The 24,633-nt window shown below is 43.4% G+C and overlaps 2 protein-coding genes across 5 annotated transcripts in view; one reads left to right on the forward strand and one right to left on the reverse strand.

The window, feature by feature from the left end:
- The first annotated feature begins 1,078 nt into the window (after positions 1–1,078).
- On the forward strand, positions 1,079–2,465 carry sp5l (Sp5 transcription factor-like). Its single transcript, XM_026333109.1, has 2 exons — positions 1,079–1,197; positions 1,431–2,465. Exons 1-2 carry the CDS (start codon positions 1,144–1,146, stop codon positions 2,463–2,465), a joined length of 1,089 nt encoding a protein of 362 aa, XP_026188894.1. The 5' UTR covers positions 1,079–1,143.
- Positions 2,466–4,061: 1,596 nt separating this feature from the next.
- The window catches only part of arhgef25a (Rho guanine nucleotide exchange factor (GEF) 25a), a 41,363-nt gene continuing 20,791 nt past the window's right edge, over positions 4,062–24,633 (reverse strand). For 2 of the 4 annotated variants that reach the window (XM_026332491.1, XM_026332493.2), the window contains 15 exons: positions 21,909–22,201; positions 21,295–21,405; positions 17,896–18,020; positions 17,115–17,181; positions 16,621–16,724; positions 16,411–16,480; positions 9,416–9,505; positions 8,934–9,026; positions 8,410–8,460; positions 8,222–8,299; positions 7,900–8,091; positions 7,487–7,667; positions 7,118–7,347; positions 6,787–6,921; positions 4,062–5,936 (listed from right to left, as the gene is read on the reverse strand). In XM_026332491.1, the coding sequence (XP_026188276.1) occupies positions 5,811–5,936; positions 6,787–6,921; positions 7,118–7,347; positions 7,487–7,667; positions 7,900–8,091; positions 8,222–8,299; positions 8,410–8,460; positions 8,934–9,026; positions 9,416–9,505; positions 16,411–16,480; positions 16,621–16,724; positions 17,115–17,181; positions 17,896–18,020; positions 21,295–21,405; positions 21,909–22,201 (1,946 nt within the window). In that variant the 3' untranslated portion in view covers positions 4,062–5,810. Of the gene's footprint in view, positions 5,937–6,786; positions 6,922–7,117; positions 7,348–7,486; positions 7,668–7,899; positions 8,092–8,221; positions 8,300–8,409; positions 8,461–8,933; positions 9,027–9,415; positions 9,506–16,410; positions 16,481–16,620; positions 16,725–17,114; positions 17,182–17,895; positions 18,021–21,294; positions 21,406–21,908; positions 22,202–22,650; positions 22,838–24,633 lie in introns of all 4 variants that reach the window. The other 2 variants (XM_026332494.2, XM_026332492.1) reach the window with 2 other exon arrangements.

Raw genomic sequence — 24,633 nt, forward strand, 5'->3', positions numbered from 1 at the left:
CCTGCTGATGCACTAGCACAAAAGAATAATGTGTGGAGTGTATGTGTGATCTGGAGAAAACCAACAATAAACCAGTAACACCCGACCTCCTGTACTTTATTCAGCTCTTCATGAAATAAGGGCCGTCCACCTGATGACGCATTTTCAGGTGTGTATGTACTTTGCAGAATTTAAGCAGTTGGACATGTTCCTGTTGTAAAATGCCTGATTTAACTCTGTGTGTGTGTGTGTGTGTGTGTGTGTGTGTGTGTGTGTGTGTGGTGCCACCAGAAATGTTCATAAACATGAACAGAATCTCTTCGTCCCCTCATCGACCAGTCTGACATGATATTTTAGTAGTCAGTCTAATTTCTCACTTCTTGTCTTGATATTTGTTCATCGGAGACTTTTAGATTTAAAACTGCATCACTGTTGTTGCAAAAAACCATATTTTCCACTCTGTTTACTTGAATTCCCAGAGTAGAGGTGAAACAGCTTAGCTGGCTGTGTTAATCTTAGATCTTTCACCAGACTAAGCATTTTGTTGAACTGCTCCTAAAGTTGCTGAAACACTAAATGTGAACTTTCTTTAAAATGGTGGATCACACTTGTGTTTCTCCTCCAGAGCAGTTCACATATGTGACGTCTTGAAGAGTAAATATTACTGAAGACTCGTTTTTCCTCAGAACAATTGGAGGAGGAGGAGTCAGTGCTTCAGGTCAGCATTTGGTTGAAATTGAGTGAAATTATGAGCAGCCCACCCCTTCACCTAACAATCCTCCTCCTCCCTCCTCCACGTCTCTATTGACGGGCTCTCCTGCATCATACTGGAGACCCCGTCGAGAGGATCTTTTCTCTCTATAAAGAGAAGATGCAGCTCAGGCGTCACTGAGATTAACTGCGCGTCTCTCTCGCTTCCAACTTCAGACGCGCATCAACGCCAAGAGATCAGGACCGGCAGCGTAATGAAAACCTTCACCTAGTGGACTGAGACTGGAAACCTTTACCTAGTGGACTGAGGGATGTTTGAATGACGCGGGAATCCCCAGTGCGCTGCGCCAGTGTGTGTCGGAGTGATCCAAGCCCCGAATGTGAGCAGATCCAGTTCAGACTTTGCGCGAGCAGTTTGTGTCGCAGGTGCGCGGAGAAGCAGCGTGAGGACAGATGGCTGCGCTGACGATACAAAGGACTGACAACTTTTTACACACCTTTTTACAGGTTTGATGTGTAATCAACTTTTCTGATCCCTGTTTTTTGTGTTGGTGAATGTGTCGTGTGACTTGATCAGGATGAAACTAATGAATCCTGCTCTAACATGGTAAAATAGCAGCAAAGGCTTATTAATAATATGTTTGTATTATAATCTGTCCCAGTGTCTTATGTCTTTATTCTTCTCGTTGACCTGATGCTGGCTCATGTAATAATAAACGTTTGTTTATCATAAAACACAGGACCGGACGCCCAGCTCCTCTCCAGAGGGAGCACCCAACGCCCTCTCCTTCCTGGCCACCACCTGTAGCCAGGCCTGGCAAGTGGGTGGCACGATGGGCTCCGAAGGTTCCCAGTTCCCCTACGAGGGGACCGTCAGCTCCACATCAGGAATGTTTCAGCTCTGGAGCAATGACATGAGTCCCAGCACAGCCCTCAGCACACACCAGATGACCTTCACGGTGCCCAAGGTGCAGTTCCCTGGACACATGCAGTCTGGGCTGAGTCACCATCATCATCACCCCCATCACCACCACCACGAGCTGCCTCTCACTCCTCCAGCTGAGCCTCCATCATCCTACTCCTTCGAACTGTCCCCTGTTAAAGTCTTGTCCTCACAGCAACAGGCCGGCGGCTCCTATTATCCTCAGCACAACAGTGTGGGACAAAACTTCACCAGTTTTCTCCAGAACTCCTCATCCAGGCATCACCTGCCTGGAGGTCACGTGGACGAAGGGCAGCAGTGGTGGAGCCTACCACAAACCAACACCACCCCTTCCAACCACCCCTTCTCCCTGGGCAGACAGCTGGTTTTGGGCCACCAGCCTCAGATAGCTGCTCTTCTCCAAGGTACATCCAAAGGCCTGCTGAGCTCCACACGCCGCTGCCGACGCTGCAAATGCCCCAACTGCCAGGCAAACAGTGGGGGGTTAGAGTTTGGAAAGAAGAGACTACACATCTGCCACATCCCAGAGTGTGGCAAAGTCTACAAGAAGACTTCTCACCTGAAGGCACATCTGCGCTGGCACGCCGGGGAGAGGCCCTTCATCTGTAACTGGCTCTTCTGCGGTAAAAGCTTCACCCGTTCAGACGAGCTACAGCGACACCTCCGCACGCACACCGGGGAGAAGCGCTTTGGGTGCCAGCAGTGTGGTAAGAGGTTCATGAGGAGTGACCACCTCTCCAAACATGTCAAGACCCACCAGACCAGGAAGACCCGGTCTGGGCAGCCTCCACAGAGCACGGACCCTCTGCTCACCACTATCAAGAGAGAGTAGTCTGTGTGGTCCATCATTTCAATTTAGAACAGAACAGACTGTGATTTACACTTACTGCCATAGGTTTGCACTAGAGGGTAAGCATCAAGCTTCCTGAACATCTTCTGTCGTCAAAGTCCTGCTTTTGACTTTAAGTAGTACCATAAAAGTATATTTAGAGACCGTTTCTATTCAAAGTAATCGTGCTGTTTGAGGCAAGGCACCTTTAAAGAAAACTTGAATCCTCTTTCAGTGGTGTTGTGAGAGTTTCGCTGCGTTCGTTGTACTGTTCGGGAGATTAAACTAAACAGATTTGGAGCTTGTTACAGTTTTGTTTAAATTTCAGCTCATGTAAAAACCAAAAGTCAGTCATGTAAATATTTAACTATGTGAAGGATGGAACAAAAATTAGCAAAATCCCTCAAAGTTGACCTGAAAAGTATGTTGTCCATGTTTCCATGTTGAAAATAAATGTATGCCTTAGTACAGCTAGAGGTTGCTCTGAATGGGACGATGCCTGTGCTGTTGTTGATAATTAGATTTGATCCAATTCATCGTCTTTTTAAAATGTGAACTCTTTGATCTACAGTCTTCTCTGATTTGAACCATGTGAGGCACCAACGCTCCACATTAACAAACAAAGCAGTTTTCAATTTTAAAGTTGTAAATTATGTATAAAAGACATGAACACGTTTGTTGAGGCTTTGGCCGCATGTACATTTTAATAAACCTTGTCCATGAAAGAATTTGACTGTTTCTAATAATTAATTATTTTCATATAAAAGAAAAAGAAATACCTGTTACTGACAGTAAGAGTCAGTGGTTTAACCCTATTACCAGCTCATCCAATAGATTTCCCATCAGCCCTGGAGCTCCTAAAGCCCTAACATTTCATTTAAATGATAATTTGATTGCTTTCAGAGTACGAATGCTGCTCATTGTGCTGTTGCTGTGAAGGAAGAAGCTCCTAAAGAAGACCTAACATGGTGGGCTATTCAGAGACTTTCACACCTCAAAGTAAACACTTATCCCATTGATGGGACTGTTTGTCTCGCCTTCTGCAATCAAGTTCACAGTCATGTGGCTTTTAATGAGTGTTTTCTTTCTCTCAGCGGAGAAGATTGAGTCAACAGATGCAACAGAGGGCATGGAGAGGAATTTCTTGTGAATGGGACCCCTGTTGCTGAGACCCCCTCAGTGGTGACAGGAACTCCCTTTGATTTTGCGCCCTTGTGAAAGTTAATACCCCCACTCCCACCCCCTGCCCCCCTGCCTCCATATATCACAGTCATGTTACGGTCCGTCCTGCTTTACGGCTCAGATTGGGGCTTTATTCAGCGGCCAGCCAACCAGATGTCCGCTCATCCAGGGGTTTCTTCTCTTTTGTTTTTAGGCTGAACTTTCTCCAAGGGGTTGTTTCCTTCACAGGTCCCGAAGTAGATCTGAGGACCTCCTCCACAAAACAATATTTAATTCACTATTAGTTCACCTCGTAAAAAAGACTACATAACGATGACCACACTGATGAAATATTTTCATATAGTGGTTACAGAACACAAAAACAAAAACACATTACAAGAACAAAGTTAGTTTGGCCAAGTCAATAAAGAGAGACCCTGACTTTCAAAAAGACACTTTATTTGATATGATACAACAGTTTCTGTCAAACATGTCATTAACCAACCTTACTTGTTTTATGTCTTTGCTTGTTTGTCTCTCTGTAGTGGTATTCCTTTGTGTTACATGCCAACTGCCTGCTCAGCTATTCCCATCAGAACTCACCAGTTCACATTAACTGCAGAAGATTTTCTGTGAGATGGTTCGACTCACCCCATGTCAGTTTACCTTCAGCAGTTTGTTGTTGTTTTGCAGGCTGATTATTAGGCAGCCTCAACATAGGTAACATGAGGCCTATTGATCTTTGGTGCAGCTGTATGGGCCAACCAAACTGGAAGAGAAGCCTTGTGGGGACCTCTACTGGCCACAAAGAAGAACTGACCTAATATCATCAGGGTCGCCCCCTTCATCTAGACCCGCTCTCTCTTTTTAGTCAGAGACAGTAACACAAATATCTATGAGTGTTTTGAAAGAGTAGTGACAAAGTGAACTATGTGGGAAGAGCATGAAATGTATGAGTGTGATGAGCTGCGGTTCTTTTTGGCACTGTTGTCTGAGGAAGAGGGTGCATGCAGATTTGTAAGCATCACTTTGTCGATCCAGCATCATAGCATCCTACATTTTAACCATTTAATGAACAGAAACATTTCTTACAAGTAAAACTTTATGACAGCCTTCATGGCATGAGCTGTACAGTATTTAGCCCATAAGGACAAAGCTAATAGAGATTATAGAAACGGTGCACAGCTTTGACATGACAACAGTGGACTAATAAAATAATCAACATTAGTTTAAACAACCAATGAATTTTTAAACCAAAAGCATTCCCTTCAGCCTGAAATGAAAGATCTGTGTGAAGTAGCAGGACATGTTGCATGCAACACTTTGGGTCAGCACAGCAGTCCTTTTGAATGCACCTGTCTAGCAACTTTTCTGCAGTTGCCCGAAGAGCAAAAGGTGTTTCTGAAGTGACGTCATGCCTACAGAGATCCTCCAGGGGGCTCCCTCATGCCTTTTTTGTCCAGATCAAAAGAGGGTCAGTCAAACAGAATATGAGAGCACACCAGGCTCCCAACACTGGGGCAAGGAATAAAGTTCTTGACTTTCAGATTAGATCCGACTGAGTAAAGTCACTGTGGCGTGTTAACATCGAGCGTTCTGCCTTTCCTGTTCGCGTCGACATAAACAGCAAATTCACTTGTCAGCAGGGGAATGACTCGTCTGCACAAAGGGGCATCAGAAAAACAACTGTGTCACGGAGATTCACCAGAGAGGGCTGCCACTCTTTGCACATTGTCACACACTCAGACACATCCATACATTATAGGGTCCACACTCATTCAGGCACACACGGAACTCCAGTGACCGCCCCAATTAGGAATGGATATTTCTTCAAACAAATTCCCCTTGCCCTCTGAAAGATATCCAAACTCTCAAAAATGTAAAAAGCATAAATAGTCATAACACTGAGTGCCCAATGAGTATTTTTTCAGTCTGAACCCAGCAACATCCTCCTGGGTGCTGTTCATGTATACTGAAGGTGGCCAAGGGTAGTCACCTCCTGTTAAATGGCTCTCTAAAAACAGGAATGAAGTCACTTTGTAGTTGCAGCTCACAATCCCTTCATGTGTTACTTCATCCCACCCCAGAAATCACTGTTGAACCAGGTAAGGATCCAGCCTGGCACAAGTCTTCTCGTCTCCACAGCTCTGGCATTAGCTAGTCCTCCTGTCCTTGGAGACAGATGCGTCAGAGTTCATCCTCAGCCAGCTGAGCCAGGTTGCTCGGGCGGCGTCCAGCCAAAGGCCCCAGCAGTGGAGCCTGGCTCCCAGCATCGGCAGACTGACCCCTGCGGCAGCCCTCTCCTGCTCTCTGCTGGGGGGGAGCAGGAACAGTCATCACACGGCTATGAACTACCTGTAATGCACGCACAAATCTACACTAAAGAACATCAGTCTAAGCCTTACAACTTACCTACTAAACATTTCATGGAAAATGTAAAAAAACAAATAGCATATCAACAATTTTTCTATTTACAGCCTCAGTCTAAAAAAAACATTACACCCGAGAGAAAGTAGGGGAAACAATTAGGTGCCTCTGATAAGCATCTTTCTCTGACTTCCTCATCTGCCCTAGTCTGCTTCCTGTTTGTTATGTGCCAAGCCTGTCCAACCTGAGTAAACAGAGAAAGGGGCGAGAACAACAACTAATGGTCTATCAGCATGGGCCCACTGAGGATAAGGGGCGACAGAGGGAGATGCAGCTAATGATAATGTGGAGCCCAGTAACAGGATGAGACTGGTCCTGTTGTGTGGATGGTAAATATTCTAAGTTTGGACAGACAGGCTTGATGGTTTAAAAATGTTAGTTTTTGTGTAAAGGACTGAGTTTGATTCCTTTTCCAACCAACAGGGGGTGAAATAACTCTTCTTATGACTCCACAAATCCCCTCATCATATATGTGTCTAAGTAAGTGGTTACCATTTACAAGTCTTCCATCTTTTAATTAACATTAATGAGCACACTGGATTTATTATCCGATGTTGTTGAGTGGCCTATTATTATTTCCCCAGCGGTTAGCTTCCCATGGCTTGTTTTGTCATTCATTTTCCCAGTGTTGTTGCTGAATAATGGCAGCCAATGAGCCCAGTGCTCAGCTATGTGCCAAACAATTACATATCAACTGTATCACAGACGTCCCTGTGTTTGCTCTGCCTGTAAATACCTGTGCGCTCTGTGCGGTGGGTGTGTACAGCCCATTTGAGACAGCTTGACAGTTTGGTTGATCAGTGAATCCCAGCTGGACATGTGATGGAGACGCGTTGTGGGCGCCAGCAGGGCATGGCTGCACCACAGTGGACTGCAGATATAAAAAAATGTTAAGGTCACTCAGTGCTGTGGTGCATGCACACAACACAGTTACATGTCAGAAAAGCTTATAAGATGAACAGGCCTGGCAGCAGCTCAGGTGTCTCAGAAGGAGGAATGATGTGTTTGAGTGGGCAGTGACTGTGGGGATGTATGCAGTGTCACTGTAGTGGCTGAAAGAAACCTACATCCCGCAGTGAATATGCCTCGCCGGGTCCTTGGCCCTGGCCGTGACTGGGCAGGTAGAGTGTGGGCAAGGAGGTGTTGTGGGAGTGAAGGGAGGGCAGCTTATGGCGGTCTATAGAGGCAGAGGAGTGGGGTCGCAGGGCGCTGGCAGCAGACAGAGGGGGCCTCATGCTGCGGCCCAGGCTATTAGACTTGCTCTCACGCCGCTGGTACTCAATAGGTGACTGTAAGGCTGGAAGACACAGAGAACAGACTCAGTTCTTACAAAGCTTATATAAGCTGTTTTGGAACGCTTTCTTCAAACCCCATCCCCAGTGTTGTGGTCAGAAAGACGAAGAGATCCAGAGCTGCAGAGCTTAAACGGGACTTACCATTAAGGAAGTTGCGTTGGCTTTCCAAGATTTGAACCACATCACTGACCCAGGCCCTGCATATCTCAGGGGAGGAGGCCTGTAACTGGAAGCGCACCACACTCCCGTCGGGGTTACGTGATGTAAGCGCAAAGCGCGAATCATCGCCATCCACGCTGGGTTCCACCCCTAGGCAGCTCACCTGGAACATATCACATCTGACTAGCATCTGTGCAGAGCCCATTCTCCTGAGTTGTTTGTTAAATACTTCACAAACACATGCAGGCCTTTGGGATTATCTGATATGTGCTGATTTAGACAAGAATTGGTGTGTGTGTAACTTATAACCCGGGAGTTGTGCTTTCTCATTTTTTGGTATTTCATTGTGCTAAAATGTCCCGTATGGCTGCTCTGAAACACGGTGTGCACCAAACCTTGATGCTGTTCTTGAAGATATACCCGGGGAGTGAGAAACCTTTCTTCCTGTCTATCGGCTCACTGAAAATGACCAGCTGCTCAAACAGGAAGACCCGTCTTTCCTTGGCTCGTGACAAAAAGCCACTGTCCTGCTCGGTAACAGTGAAGGTGTCTTGTTGGAGAAGTTTGCCCTGGGCTGTGATCTTCCCCTTGTACCAGAGCAAAAAACAAACACAACAATCAGAGGAAACGGTTATAGTGTGGTTTTCCGAGCCTGAACAGCTGTCATGAGAAACGTTTTGCAGACTTTAAAGGATGGTCTACATTCCTGAGATGTACCTCAAAGCCTTGCAGTCGTCCCACATTCATCATGTCATTGCAACGTTTTGGCACAAAACACATCACTTCTACCGCTTTCTGTTGAACAGAAAACGTACCACTGACATCGAGACCGCAAATAAAACCCATGGCTTTCGCTCACACACACAATGTCACTAAACCTTGGATATATGCATCAGAACACCCACCTCCAAGTCTTCTGTGTCCATCCCAGCTTTCGTGTAATACTTCAGGAAGTCCTGTTCAAATAAACACAGCATGGTCACCAGAGCATTGCAGGTTTACTGCCTAGAGTAAGGTGAGGACATCTGGAGGAGTATTTATACAAGCTGAAACCACCTTCCATTTGACCGCCAAAGGGCAAGGTTATATATTTAGACACACGTCATGTCATGATCATCTAGAAAGATTTTTATGTATGATTGTTTAAATCCTGTGGTAAGGAAGGTGTCTCATTTTGTGCTTTGCTTCTTCCTCGCTGACTGAAACTTAGACTGAGCAGACAATATGGCGTGTGTGTTGCTGGCGCTCCTGTCAGAGGGATGTGTGTGTGTGTGTGTGTGTGTGTGTGTGTGTGTGTGTGTGTGTGTGCATGCTTGTATGTCTAAGGCTTTGTGACTGACCCTGCTGTGTGTCAGACAGCAGCTCGGTAGGTACCAGAGTGTGTGTGTGAGACGTGCGATCAACAGAACAACAATGCCCTGCTTTTCACCTTGAGCAGCAGCTGGTACTTCATGATCCTCTGGACAGGTTTGATGAGCAGGTCGTTGAGCTGCAGCCTGTGGCCCAGCTGCTGACGCAACTCCTGACAGCAGAGACACAACATGACACCAGTCAACATGACAACCACGACACAAAACAGGGGAAATAATGGCCAGTGGAGGCCCTCTAAGAGAATATAGAACAGAGACTACACTTGCCCCTTTGTTTTGTGTTTAAAGAACTGGTTAGTATCTAAATAATAAACGGCACCTACATGGTCATGCGTAGTTGAGTCAGCATTAAGGTAATCAATTAAGATAATTATGTAAAAATCCCAGTTACTGGCTACTGGGACTTTGCAGGCTGTTGGCCTGATGCAGACACAAAAACATGCAGGGGCATCACCTCTGGCACTATAATTGTGTGACATGTTGTACACTACTAAACATCGATCAGTGAGTCAAAATGAAGCATGGGGTTAAGGGTACTCACCTCAAAGTAAGTCTCAATGTACTCTGAGACGATGTGTTCCGACTTGGGCTTGTTCTGGCAGTATACAACATACATATGTAGGCGCCTCTCCTGCAGCACAAGCCAGACAAACATGTCATTACAAAATAATTTAATTGAAGCTTTGATATAAATGATCCACTTCAAGACTTTAATATGAGCTTCGCCGTGAGAGAAACGTGCCTTTAATTGTGTTACAAATAAATGAAAATGCCACTGAAAGTGAGGAGAAACAATCAGCGTGCAGTCTGTCTGGTGGTTGTTCAGGATGAAAAAGAGCAGAGCAATAATGATTTGTCTCAGAGTGAGGGCCCTTTGAAGCCGACTCTATCTGGTTAGTGCCTACTTTTCTGTGGCTAATTGTCCTGGGACTGCAGATGTGGCAGTCTTTAGTGCCCTAATGGAGTTACATGTACATGAGCATCAGGCTATGTATAATTTACCCTCAGTGTAACCAGAGCCTTTTAGAGCCGGCTGCTATAAGACTGTACCTAGCAACAGCCTGCACGGACCTGTAACCTAGAGACCGATGAGCTGCTCCGCCTGAACATGGACATCATGGCACACTGCACATGACAATCATGAGGACCAAATATGAGGGAGTGAACTGAGAGTGTGTCTGCCTAACAAGCATCCTGCCTGAGTGAGTGCGTGGCTGTTTACATGCATTTCTATGTTGCATGTATGCGAGTGGGCGCACATGTTGCATGTTGGCTGTGCAGCTCTCGTTAAAAGCAGATTGAGTTTTCTGCTTTTCATTAAGGTCATGTTCCCCAGTCTGCTTGTTTTCACAGTTTGACACCATGCTTAGATTTAGTTACACGTTTCTTTATTCCCCCACAGGCTTTTTAAGTTGATTATCCAGTGGGCTGAGCTACACAGAGGGAGTGAATACCACATATAAGAGACACACACGTTTAGCTTAATCATATTCAGACAAGAAGCAAAGCCAAGTTGGTCAAATTACAAATCACGACTGCCCATTCTGCATGTGCCACCACTTAACCAATAAAAATCTAGTTTTGCTCCCTGTATAATCCCTGAGACCCTATACCAATGCAGGCCCTATTCAAGTCTAAGAACAATATACTCTGAATCTCTCCTTCATTATTGAGACAGGATATGTAGGAAGAAGTAAGTCGCTGTTTGGGTGGAAAAAAACATTCAAATCAAAGGGCCTGAGCTGAAGGTTTGTTTTCCTCGTCTTATTTATGTTGCCTTTTCTTTCTGTTTTGTCCCTGGTGTTTCCTGACCAGTCCAGCCCAAACTGGAAATTGGCCAGTGTGTCATTTGTGTGCATGTGTGTTGTAAAAACAGCCTGGACTGAGACATATCAGTAACAGGGAAGTGGAATGAGAGGTGCTGGCAGCGAAGGGGAGAAGTACAGTATATGACAAAGAGCAGCTCAGGTTGTTTTCTTAGCTTCATTTACCTTCAGTTCAAACAGCACAAGGAAGAAGACGCACACTTCCACATGTGAATCTGTGTGTGTGTGTGTGTGTGTGTGTTCTTGTTTTTGTATTCCAGTGGGGACCACCACCTGACATATCACTCACACCGAGGGGACCAATTTTCCCCGTGGGGACCAGGTCTTGGTCCCCAGTAGAAAACAGCCTCCTGATATGTCTAGTGCAGTGTTTTTTTTTAAAGAAAATTGGACCCCAGAGCGTAAATTTTCCGGACATTTGTGTTTCGCACAGTGCCCTTAGTGGTCATGGATGGTACTGCAAGTGTGTGAATTTGCAATGGTGGGCCCCATTTTCCTGTGAAAGTGTGCATATAAGAAAACTTTATATTTAATGAAAATGATTATAGTTTGTGCACTTCATATGAAAAATTTCTTCATGATATGAAATGATTTTGCATAAAATCAGCAAGGGGACCCATGAAATCATTGTTATCACTGTTATGTCATTTTAAAGCAGATTAAAACCACAAATTTTAAAATGACAAAGAAATTATATATATATAGTGGATGTATGGATGTAGTTGTTAAATTTACCTAAATCAACAATTAACATTAAAAATAACACAATAATTCTATAATTATATATAAATAATATTTTTATCAAAATTGCTCAATCACCCACTCCCATACCTAGCGCTGTGGGACTGGAAGCTGAAATGGAACCAGTCGTATTTTATTTGCCCAGATGTGTTTTATTGGACCAGACATATTTTATTCGATAAGACGTGTTTTATTGGACCAGTAGTATTTTATTCGATAAGACGTGTTTTATTGGACCAGTCGTATTTTATTCGATAAGACGTGTTTTATTGGACCAGACATATTTTATTCGATAAGACGTGTTTTATTGGACCAGTAGTATTTTATTCGATAAGACGTGTTTTATTGGACCAGTCGTATTTTATTCGATAAGACGTGTTTTATTGGACCAGTCGTATTTTATTCGACCAGACGTATTTTATTCGATAAGACGTGTTTTATTGGACCAGTCGTATTTTATTCGATAAGACGTGTTTTATTGGACCAGTCGTATTTTATTCCACCAGACATATTGTATTTGACCAGTCATATTTTTCAGAGACCAGACATATTTTTCAGGACAATACATTTTTCATAGACCAGACACATTATTCAAGACCAGATGTATTTTTTGACACCTGACGTACAGTGGGTACGGAAAGTATTCAGACCCCTTTAAATGTTTCACTCTTTGTGTCATTGCAGCCATTTGCCAAAATCAAAAAAGTTCATTTTATTTCTCATTAATGTACACTCAGCACCCCATCTTGACAGAAAAAAACAGAAATGTAGAAATTTTTTGCAAATATATTAAAAAAGAAAAACTGAAATATCGCATGGTCATAAGTATTCAGACCCTGTGCTCAGTATTGAGTAGAAGCACCCTTTTGAGCTAGTACAGCCATGAGTCTTCTTGGGAATGATGCAACAAGTTTTTCACACCTGGATTTGGGGATCCTCTGCCATTCTTCCTTGCAGATCCTCTCCAGTTCTGTCAGGTTGGATGGTGAACTTTGGTGGACAGCCATTTTCAGGTCTCTCCAGAGATGCTCAATTGGGTTTAGGTCAGGGCTCTGGCTGGGCCAGTCAAGAACGGTCACAGAGTTGTTCCGAAGCCACTCCTTTGTTATTTTAGCTGTGTGCTTAGGGTCATTGTCCTGTTGAAAGGTGAAACTTTGGCCCAGTCTGAGGTCCTGAGCAGTCTGGAAGAGGTTTTCTTCCAGGATATCTCTGTACTTGGCCGCATTCATCTTTCCTTCAATTGCAACCAGTCGTCCTGTCCCTGCAGCTGAAAAACACCCCCACAATATGATGCTCCCACCACCATGTTTCACTGTAGGGATTGTATTGGGCAGGTGATGAGCAGTGCCTGGTTTTCTCCACACATACTGCTTAGAATTAACGCCAAAAAGTTCAATCTTGGTCTCATCAGACCAGAGAATCTTATTTCTCATAGTCTGGGAGTCCTTCGTGTGTTTTTTGGCAAACTCTATGCGGGCTTTCATGTGTCTTGCACTGAGGAGAGGCTTCCGTTGGGCCACTCTGCCATAAAGCCCTGACTTGTGGAGGGCTGTAGTGATAGTTGACTTTGTGGAACTTTCTCCCATCTCCCTACTGCATCTCTGGGGCTCAGCCACAGTGATCTTTGCGTTCTTCTTTACCTCTCTCACTAAGGCTCTTCTCCCACGATTGCTCAGTTTGGCTGGACGGCCAAACTGAGCAATCGTTGTCCCAAACTTTTTCCATTTGAGGATTATGGAGGCCACTGTGCTCTTAGGAACCTTGAGTGCTGCAGAAATTCTTTTGTAACCTTGGCCAGATCTGTGCCTTGCCACAGTTCTGTCTCTGAGCTCCTTGGGCAGTTCCTTCGACCTCATGATTCTCATTTGCTCTGACATGCACTGTGAGCTGTAAGGTCTTATATAGACAGGTGTGTGCCTTTCCTAATCAAGTCCAATCAGTTTAATTAAACACAGCTGGACTCCAATGAAGGAGCAGAACCATCTCAAGGAGGATCAGAAGAAATGGACAGCATGTGAGTTAAATATGAGTGTCACTGCAAAGGGTCTGAATACTTATGACCATGTGATATTTCAGTTTTTCTTTTTTAATAAATTTGCAAAAATTTCTACATTTCTGTTTTTTTTCTGTCAAGATGGGGTGCTGAGTGTACATTAATGAGAAATAAAATGAACTTTTTTGATTTTGGCAAATGGCTGCAATGACACAAAGAGTGAAAAATTTAAAGGGGTCTGAATACTTTCTGTACCCACTGTATTTTTCAATGATCAGGCGTATTTTTCACAACCAGATGTATTTTGCAGGACAAGACGTAATTTTCAGAGACCAGACGTATTATTCAAGACCAGACGTATCATTCAAGAACAGATATATTTTTCTGACACTAGACGTGTTTTTAAGACACCAGGTGTATTTTTCAATGATCAGGTGTATTTTTCATGACCAGACATATTTTCAGAGACCAGACTTATTTTTCAGGACTAGATGTGTTTTTAGGACAAGACATATTTTTCAGGACAAGACGTATTTTTCAGAACCAGACGTATTTTTCACAACAGACGTATTTTTCAGACATGAAAAGTATTATTCAAGACCATACGTATTTTTCACAACAGACGTATTTTTCAGACAAGACGTATTTTTCAGACACCAGATGTATTATTCAAGATGAGACCTATTTTTCAGAGACCAGTTGTATTTTGCTTGACCAGATGTATTTTTCAGGACCAGATGTGTTTTTCAGAGATCAGACATTTTTCAGACATGAAACGTATTATTCACGACCAGAGGAATTTTTCACAACAGACGTATTTTTCAGGACCAAATGTATTTTTCAGACACCAGACGTATTATTCAAGATGAGACGTATTTTTCAGGACCAGATATAATTTTCAGAGACCAGACGTACTTTTCAGAGACCAGACCAGACGTATTTTTCAGAGACCAGACGTAAGTTTCAGAGAGCAGACATGTTTTTTAAAACCAGACATATTTTTCAAAGACCAGACATATTTTTCTGATACCAGACATATTTATCGGTGATCAGTTGTATTTTTCTTGACGAGACAGACGTATTTATCAGGAACCGGTCGTGTTTTTCTAGACCAGACATATATTTCAGGAGCAGACATATTTATCAGAGACCAGTTGTGGTTTTCATGACCAAACATATTTTTCAGGACTAACGTATTTTTCAGAAATTAGATGTATTTTTCAGGGCCACTTGTATTTCTTAGAGACCAAACATATTTTTCAGGACCAGATGTATTTTAAAGTTCTGATGCTTCCAGCATCCAAACGTGCAGAAAAAGTAAGTAAATTCTATGGTGAAGCTTGACTTAATTATGTTAAGGCATATTGTACTTTGCACTTTTCATTCGTTTGAAGCCTTATTGTTAAAATGTTTTTGGCATTTGGAATTTTTTTCAGTGTTCAGAAACTGAAAGAATGTGGACAAATTTTTGTTTTTTGTTACAAACAATTGCATACAAATGTTTATACTGCAGCCTTGTGTCAGAAATGTGGCTAAAGTTGGAGTGGTTTCCAATTTTTTCATTTTACATTTCAGAAAGATGTTCAAGTCCATGTCCAAATAATTAAAGGTCTTTGTTTTCTCAGGTGCTTTTTTTCTAAAAAAATGTTTCTGGAAACTCTTTCTGATGCATTGTACATGCATGCACATTACAGTATGTACATGGTACCCTTGTAGTTTGTAGAAAAGTCCTCAATTTTTTTCATTCTTTTACAAAACAACTTCTGGCATGCTAGAAATCATATGATAAACTAGTATTCATTTTGAAATAATTTAATCTAAAATATACATACAATCAAATTAAGAATAACAAATGTAAAACTGAAGCAACAACAAATAAATATGGAAAATAAATTTACATTTACACTATATTGTCAAATTACATTTGGGAAATAATGTTAAACATATCTTGACTAAGAATCTTAACTGGTACAGAGGCCAGAGAAGTCAACCATTACTTTTATTGCCTATTTCATTTTGTTTGCCCAACTTTAATGTAATACTATATAGAACCAATTGTATTTTGGACAAAAGATTAATGCTGGCAGTTTGGATCATGTGACTCAGTGCTACAATGCATTATTAACCTTTCAATCCAACATAGGTTATGTAGATGCTTGCCATAAGAAATGTGGTCCAGAATACATACATACATACCATGTCTGGTCCCCTGCAGGGGCCAAAAGTCACGTATGGTACCCATGGGGCAGCAGAAATTAGGTCAAAAATTTGTGGTGAGTGTTTGCATTTTTTAAGTAATTTTCATCATGAAATTAGAATTTAGCAATTAAAATCACATAAAATCATAAATCATATTCCGCAGCACGGTGGGTTAGTGGTTAGCACTGTTACCTCACAACAAGAAGGTCCTGTGTGGAGTTTGCATGTTCTCCCTGTGCTTGTGTGGGTTTTCTCCAGGTACTCTGGTTTCCTCCCACAGTCCAAAAACATGTATGTCAGGTTGATTGGTGACTCTAAACTGCCCATAGGAGTGAGTGTGAGTGTGTGAGGTTGTTTGTCTCTATGTGGCCCTGTGATGGACTGGTGACCTGTCCAGGGTGGACCCCTGCCTTTCACCCAAAGAGAGATGGGATAGGCTCCAGCAGATCCCTGGGTCCCTGGTTAAGGACTAAGGGGGTCTAGATGATGGATGGATGGAAATCACATTTCTAAACCATTCAGAAAGGGTCGATCCCACGAGGACTGTCCCAGTCATGGGGCCCCACCATGTATTAAAAACGGGTATTTATGTGTCTCTGTGTGTGTCTGTATACGTCTGTGTGTGTGTGTGTGTGTGTGTGTGTGTGTGTGTGTGTGTGTGTGTGTGTGTGTGTGTGTCTGTGCATCTGTGTGTGTGTGTGCGTGTCCTTGCATCTGTGTGTGTGTGTGTCTGGGTGTGTGTGTGTGTCTGTGTGTCATGGCAGTAGTCATGCTCACATGTTTAATGAAGAGCTGAGCCAGCCTCTCTGGCTCTGCCAAACACTTCTCCAGCTCCCCCAGAAAGTAGCTGCAGAGAAAATACACACACACACACACACACACATCCAAGAAAGAGGGAAGGTCAGCTTTGTCTCCTGACCTATTGTTCCTTTGTCCTCTACTCAGCCATTAACACAATAGTCTGCAGAAAGTTTATTTTTCACTTACTCCTTATGCCAGTCAAATATTTGGTGAATGTTCCCAAAAACAATCTTGTCTTTTCCCTTCATGTCCTCTGGTATTCCTTTGGAGCTCATTGTGCCCATGTAGCCCTGCAAGGGAATGACACAAGCTGCTGACGTCTGTTCACATCTACAGAAACACACACCTGGCACCAGTAAATATAACTTAGCTGTTAAAACACACAGCAGCTATTACAGAGCTTATATTAACTTTCATATGGAAACAATTCATCTGTGAACAAAAATATCTCCAGCTATTTAAGGCACCAGGAGATGGATCATCCTGCAATATTATACTCTCCAAGCTAATAATTCACACAATCTGCTTAAAACTGGAGACAGTGGGATGGAGGTAGCTGGTTGAGGAATTGTGACGACAGGGATTTAGAGCTGTATCTCTGACAGACTGTGGATGACTAAGTTCCCTCCTCTCTGTCAGAGCAGATTTGGTTTTCTTAGCTGGAAGAATGTGAATTTTACCTCCACTATGAGCCCCAGGTCTGCGACATAGTGTTTCTCTGTCTCAACGAGCTCCTTCAGTACATACCTGTAAAGATACAGATGATGGAGGATTATTGTTATGCTACCACTTGGCTCTTGTACAAAATCTCAGTAACATTAAAGGAGTCTCACTTTTCCAATCATCACATATAAAAATGAAATTTCACATGTGCTGGAAAGGAAGCTCTGATCTAGTTTCAGGGGAAAATGGTTCATGGTAGCACAGGTAACGCAGACAGCAGGTGACCTGACTTGCATGTAAAATTATCGCAGGAGAAATCGTGCTTTACCTTGGCAATAATACTTTGACGTAATAGTCATAATCAACTTGTACACTGATGAGCTTTTTCAGGAGCCTTTAATTGCATCCCACAGTCTGTTACCATGGAAACAGGTCGGTTATCATGACCTTAGGATAAACTAGCAGTGTAGGTTATTATCCTGAGCATGCCAGCAGCTGATGCTGGGATTTGTCTTTCCTGAATATCACTTCATAAAGTTGCTGACGTGGCTTTAAGCTCTAAGTCTCGTCAGGCCTCAGATGAAACTGAACTGAAGTGATTAAATATAATAGAGGTCACGGGAATTATGGTGAACTACACTCCCACGTTCCCAGATGACAGCTACATCCCTCAGCTACACTCAAATATGATGCTTTTTGGGCCATCACGCATTCATTTCCAGAGTGTGACTTTACTGCTGCCATGACAATGATCATTCAGCGTGTATCAGTTCATGTTTGCACTGACTAAACACACACATGCTTTTCTCCAAGGCACTTCTCCTCTCCTCTTCAGTGTCAGCCACAGCTGACCACTGGCTGGAGGTGTCTTCCATCAATACAGAGCCGCTGTCGTCTGGCAGAGCCGTGGTGGACTGAGTGTCCTGAAGAGGCAGAGAAAGACAGAGATTGTTTATCCACCACTATATTCCAGTGCCAGCATCGTGGATTGTGCCAGGAATAAAATAAGCAAAGGGAGGTAAACCGCAAGAAAGAGATCAAAATGATGCAGGTTGCCAAGGTGACAGGCAGAGAAACATGAGGAGCAGAGACTGAATGATAAGAAGATGATCAGGCTGTCACATCAGATAGATCAGAGGAAAAGATTAAAAGACACCAGCCCATGTAGCTGCAGAAAATGACAGATAAAGCTGTGAAGGTTCTTGATGGAGCTCAGAGGAAGGGGAATACAATTACAGCACGGCTGCAGGTAACAGCGTTACATTTCTGATTTATGTGGGAATTAAAACAATAAATTGTATTTCCCTGTTTTACTACCTCAGCTTTCTGACCCATATGTATATACATCACACGGTTTCCTTTTTTATTACTGCAGTGCTATTACAGCCACATCTACATCAGCAGTCCCTAGTATGACCTTACTGCCTACAAAAAGAAACGCACCCCCCCAGGTTACTCTGATCTAATCGATTGTGGTCGTGTGTTATATACATCAGGCTTTTTCCTGGAATTGATATCATTTCCTGTGGGCACCAAATATAGAGTCAGTGTGCCGGCCACAGCAAAACCCGTAAAATCATCACTAACTCAATGAAGACAGGCTTCACACCTGCACACGTTTAACCCATTTCTGTCCGACAATAAGAAACACACTTATCCTTTCTATATAGTTTCTCTTTCTCTCTACAACATTTCTTCCCCCTGTTTTTAGCCTGTTTTTAAGCTGTGTCACTCTTTCTTTCCTGTGTAAACCTATAGGAGCAGAAGATTTTCTTAAAGCTCAGTATCCTATTGCCCAAGCACAGCAGAACCTACACCACCTAATCCCTCAGACTCCCCTGGCAGGGGGCCGCCTGATGAAGACATGAATAAATGGAGGGACAGTTAGAGGCAAATGAAAAGACAGGCAGGACTTTCAGCTTCTCCCCTCTGACCCAGTTCAACGTGTTCAGCTGCCATCTCCATAATAAACTTGTTGGCATCTACAGGTTGTGAGCTTTCTGTTCTGTCACAGTGAGAAAAAAAGGAATGAAAGAGAAAAGGTGAAGAAGAAGAAGAGGAAGAAGAGAGCCAAGGATGCAGGGAGACACAGGCAGGCTCCATAAATACCCTGTCTTCCTGCCTGACAGGTCTCCCTGTCTCTCTGATCCCTTCCAGATGTTCTGGGGCAAACCCACCTTTGACCCTCTGGACCAAATTTTGTCTTTCTTTCCAGAAGCTTCCAAATAATTGACAACATTGTTAGTAGAATCTATCAAAAATGAATAAAATACCTGTTCAGTGCATGGATCAAAATATGTTGAGCTGCAAAAATAATTTAATTCTCTTCAGTGTTTTGATATTAAACAAAAAATTAACATAAATGTTATGTATGTTTGTACAATAGCAAATTGTTTTTGTTGTCAAGTGATATAAATAACAATTCTAGGGTTGGGGTTCCATTTAGTAACCATTTTCATTTGGTTCTCCATTTTTCTGGTTGCACAGTAAAAAGAGTGGTGGATGATACAGGGTTAACTATTTTTGCATTCATTAATTTATATTTACACTCATGGTTCAAATCTTACAGTGTTCCTTTGGAGACAGACTTACCACTTACTGTTGGATAAAATGCTGCTCATTAGAGCTTGAAATGTGATGCATTGAACACTAACTGCCAGGCATCATGCCTGTAGGAAAAAGTGTTTATTTTTATTTTCAGTTCCTTTTATAACAGAGAGCAGTCACAGGGCCCATCAATCAGTCACCACAGAATTAGACACGTTACTGTTGCAAAGCACGGGAAGATTTCACAATAACGGCAGCAGTTATTTCTTTTCAGGATTTCTTTCTGTGCCTTATGGAAAACGTGTTCCTTAGATGTTTGTTTTTTAACTGTGTATCGTGATGACAGTCTGTACAAACTGTTCTTCTGGAAAAGCAATTTAATGAATATCGTGATCCCTGTTTGACATCACAGCTTGTTTACTTGCTAACATCCAATCACGACTATCGTCGATGAGACACAGTGTGAAGAAATGGCAAAACAACAATGCATCTAAAACTGGACATGCAGCCAATTGAGGTGGGCCATCCAGATTTAGAAAGCACAGCTCACAGATGACTGACCTACATAATTTAATCTCTCTACCTCCACCTCCCTCCAAAGACTGGCAGTAAAAACACCAAAGCACTGACCTCATCCTTCTGATGTAATCACATAAATGGCTTTTGATGTGTTGTTGAGACTGAAATTAGGATTTAAGTGCTGCGGTGTGGATTCACCAACAGCAGACACTCCACAATGCTCAGATAGCATCATTGTTTCACATTGGTGGGACTGAGGCTCTGTTGATTCATGCAATATTACTGCGGCTCTAGTGAATCCCACTTGCTGTCACGCTTCCATCTCACAGCAGAAAGGGATTCTCTGAACAGCCAACCAGAGATGCTGCTTTGCCACAAGCAACCGCTGTTTGATGGAGAAATTAAAGTGCATGTGCGCACGTAGCGGCCGTTGTCAGTTCACAGACGTGGAGTCATTTTTCATCACATCTGCCGTTTCGTGCTATTTCCTATTTGTCTTCAGGCGTGTCCTTTTGTAACATGCTGAATGAGAGTCGTGCATCATGCAGGTCGCTGTCAGACTCTGCCCTCTGGCCTTCCAGGTCATCGATCTTCTCTGGGAGAGCCTTTTATTCATTTACACTCCTTCAAATATGTGTGTGCAAGTATGTGTTCTGCACTATGTCTGCATGGTTGGGGCTACTTGTGTGCAGCCGTGCCTGTCGGTGCATCACTGGTCATCTGCTGCATGTGTGGCTGGAGAAAATAGCGCTCCGGTGCACTGGGTGTGCTTGTTAGGCTTGATAGTTGAGCTCTGCCAGCAGCACTAGAGTTAGTCATTTCCAGATCTGACTCCAGGGTCATGGAGACAAAAAGCACTGATGTCAGCTCCTCACCAAGACTATCACTGCTCGTGCTCTCAGAGTCAGTCTACAGTAAACTGTCAGCTCAGATAAATTAGCTGTGAATTTACTCCTCATAGTACAAATCTAATCATATCAAAGCAAAAAGTACACTCACATTTTCTGGTCTCAAGTCAAAAAAGACTTGACATCACTTAGTTCAAACCACTAACACAGACTCTGCTTCACTCTGCTTATTTTTATATGAAAGCTAAATATTGGTGAAACAGGTTAGGCAGTGTTGACAGACCTGTGTGTCTGGCAATGATGTGCAGCCAATCAGTGAGTCAGTTATGTAGCCGGGGGACTGCAGTGTAGCAGGAGACAGGTCTTCAGGGCTTGCCAGGCCATCTTTCCACTCCTGGAACAAACACACATGCACAGAGTCAGAACAACACAATGTCAACGCAATGCAAAATGTGTGTAGCAGGAACGTGCACAGACACACACATACAGGCAGCTGCGCAGCAGAGAGCACATGGGTCACCGAACACGACAGCGTGAGTTCCTGCGGGCGGAGCCAGCAGTGCTGCTGTTACATAACAGCATCGCTACCTGCCGTGATACTTAGTTACATCAAACCTGTCTCTGTTGATTTACTGAGCTACACAGTTTAAACAAGCCACACTCAGGATGTTGGCTTCTATTTGTATTTATATAAAACTGAAGCTTTGCAGGTTTGCTTCAGAACCAGTTCATACAAGGGCCTTGTGGAAAGAGGAACAAGTTTACTTATGAGGTGGTTCGCCTTCAATACGCTAAAGGGAATGTGAAACCCAGAGCCAGCATGCAAAGCCTTGTTTGATTAATTCATTAGACTGAGACCAATAAAATAATAAATTGTAAGAGATTTTTACTTCTCACCAGTTCTCTGTGGGCGACAGTCTCCTCAGGCCTCAGAGGGCCACCCAGCTCCTGGCTGTGGCTGTGGGACGGAAGAGGCTGAGGCTTTCCCTCTAGTTTACGGACCTGACGTTCCCCTTTGGCAGTGGCCCCAACGCTGAGTTTGCGGACAGGGTTTGTGAGCCACTTCTTCAGGGTGCTCACGGAGCGTCTGGATCCCGGTGAGCTGGGGGCCGAGCTGCCTGATGCCTGAGGGGGCAGGGACGCCACAGAGGTGGAGATGCTGCCCTCGCTGCCTGCTGCCGAGTATGAGTCTGGAGAGAAGAGACAGAAAGAGCTTACTGGTAAAACGATAAGGAGACGGACAACCGATAAATAAGAGTGTAACGGGTCTAAGGCAGAGTATGCTCAGATTCTCCACAGCCAGTGAGTCAATTAACCCTATAACTCCTGACCCGAGAAATAATGGACAGAAAATTCAAGTCTTTATTTGCCCTTTAACAAAATGAAAAAAAAATGAACAAAGATCATTTCCAGATGTTTTTTTGTTTGTATCATATTTGATACATTACACGTAGTTTGGGCAATAACAAGAACCTTTCTCCTTGGCCACCTGTAACATCTGCATCTTTATGTTTTTAACTGCTACCTGTTTCTGTCTCTTTTATGTGGTAAGTGAGAAAACAGTTCCTGTCCTTGCTTAGGCAGAGGTGGATATTGCATTTTGCACATGGGAAAAGTGAGGAGTTTCTTTGCAGTGCACCTTTGTCGCTGTGCCCAGGTTGGGACGTGGTCGACCCCATCTCTCTTCACATCTGGAGGCACACTGCACGATGGCCTCTTCCGTGGTGGTGTTTGTGGTTTTGAGCAAAGTTTTTACCATATGGTGATGCAATAGGTGTCAGAAATGTGTGTATCAAATACGATACCCACGGCATTATAGGGTTAACCTACGGCCAAAAACGACAGCACAGACAACAGTTACAGCACTAAAATTCCTGAATGAGCAGTGACAGATCAGTGACAGAGACAGGGGAGAAGTAAAAACAGTCAAACCAGAGTGTGGAGATATGAATAAAGTTCCTCTTCAAACCCAGAGCCACTATTGAAGACACAGTCCATAGTTTTTTACTGCATATTTGAGATTAAATACCCAGTCACATGACCAGCACACACAAGCAGCAGAGGTCAGGATGGTCGACATTTGATGTGAAAAAATACTCCAGACCAGATCGACACAGTGATGTCAGGAGGACATGGGAAGTAAGTTAAGAAGTTAAGGGGGGGTGGAACCGGACATCCACTTTAATTCTTTGATGAAGGGAAGGTCCTTGCTTTGGACTGTTTGTTTTCTCAGTCTTGTTCCCCATTCCCATCCTGCCTTGACCCTACCGCCCTTCCTTCTCAGCTCCTCCGATAGCTCTTCCTCTGAGCTGTGTGTCTGGAGTGTTTTATCTGTTGTGTGCAAATGCAGTTCGGTCGTGCCTCCCATCCATCTTATTACCCACCACCTGACCTCTGACCCTTGATCACCACTCTACTACAAAAGGAAAAACACTCTCTCCTGCCATGACTCACTGCCATGGCTTATTCTCAGCTCAGAGTGATGCCCTTCATAGGAAAACAAAACGACTTTTAGTTTATTAGAAAACTACATTTCAATTCAGTTTGTGAATTAATTGTGCAGTTGTTTATAATAAGACAACACTGACCTAGTTTCCATCACATAGACTCAGTCCTGGTGTAAAATAAATTCACAATCCCCTTCATGTGTTCATACTTTGTGTCATACTGTTCCAGTCAGAAGGAGCTGTGTAACCTCACTAATAATCTGATGACTAATCAAACACAAATCAATTCAGGTTAATGGCATCACAGCACTGGCACCTTACAAAAACCCTGTGACTTGTCTGTCTGTGAGAAACGAAATCATCTTTCTGTGGCAGCACTGCATGTGTCTGTACACAGTGAGACGACAAACAAAAGAAAGAGCAGCCTGAGGTCAAGCCTCTGCTTGTTGTGAAATGCTTTAGCTGCACAAGACAACAGGATATCGAACAGCATCTGACAGTGGTTGCATTTATGACTGGTGCTGTAAAAAGACTGAGGCCCAGCATAAACAAGTCCAGAGGCTCCCCAGCTAAAGAGAGTACAAAGGAAGTGAAGTTAAGACCTCCTGACACAGGCTCTCTGACCTCTAACAAGGGCCAAGCTCAGGGGTTTGAATTTCCCAGTGCTCCCTGCTCAGATTCAGTCAGGCCTGGGGTTTAGGGATCACACCGCAGAGATACAACCAACAACATCATTTCTAACCATCTCCAGACATCAGCTGAAACAGCTCAGACCGAGACCTCTCTCTAAACGACACACACAGGTTTTTGAGATGCCAAATGTACTTGATTTACTGATTTTAAAGCGGTTTTTATTACATCTATAATAATCTCTGCAGGGCCCCCACTGATCACTGTGTATGTGGACGTTTATTCTCTGCACTGAAACCTTATACAAGCCATTACAGGGACATCTGTAAGAGTCTGGTCCCCACAGTAACAGTGAAGAAACTGTAAAACGCAAAGGGAGATGAGGAGCGTCCCCTTAGAGCAACGTGCCTCACACTGCACGATGAGAGGAGTTGACACCGTTACACACCTACACCATGGAAATGGGAAAAAAATAGAAAAACAACCCACTCGCTCTGTTTTTGTCTCGTATGCTGGTAGTGACACTCATCTGTGTAATGGCACAG

This window comes from Mastacembelus armatus, chromosome 7 (assembly GCF_900324485.2).
Source record: "Mastacembelus armatus chromosome 7, fMasArm1.2, whole genome shotgun sequence".
Classification (NCBI taxonomy): Eukaryota; Metazoa; Chordata; class Actinopteri; order Synbranchiformes; family Mastacembelidae; genus Mastacembelus; species Mastacembelus armatus.

Bases quoted from the DNA above. Each gene is read 5' to 3' on its own strand.
- sp5l (XM_026333109.1), top strand. From the start codon at position 1,144: ATGGCTGCGCTGACGATACAAAGGACTGACAACTTTTTACACACCTTT. The intron at 1,198-1,430 runs GTTTGATGTGTA...CATAAAACACAG, and splicing joins TTTTACACACCTTTTTACAG to GACCGGACGCCCAGCTCCTC.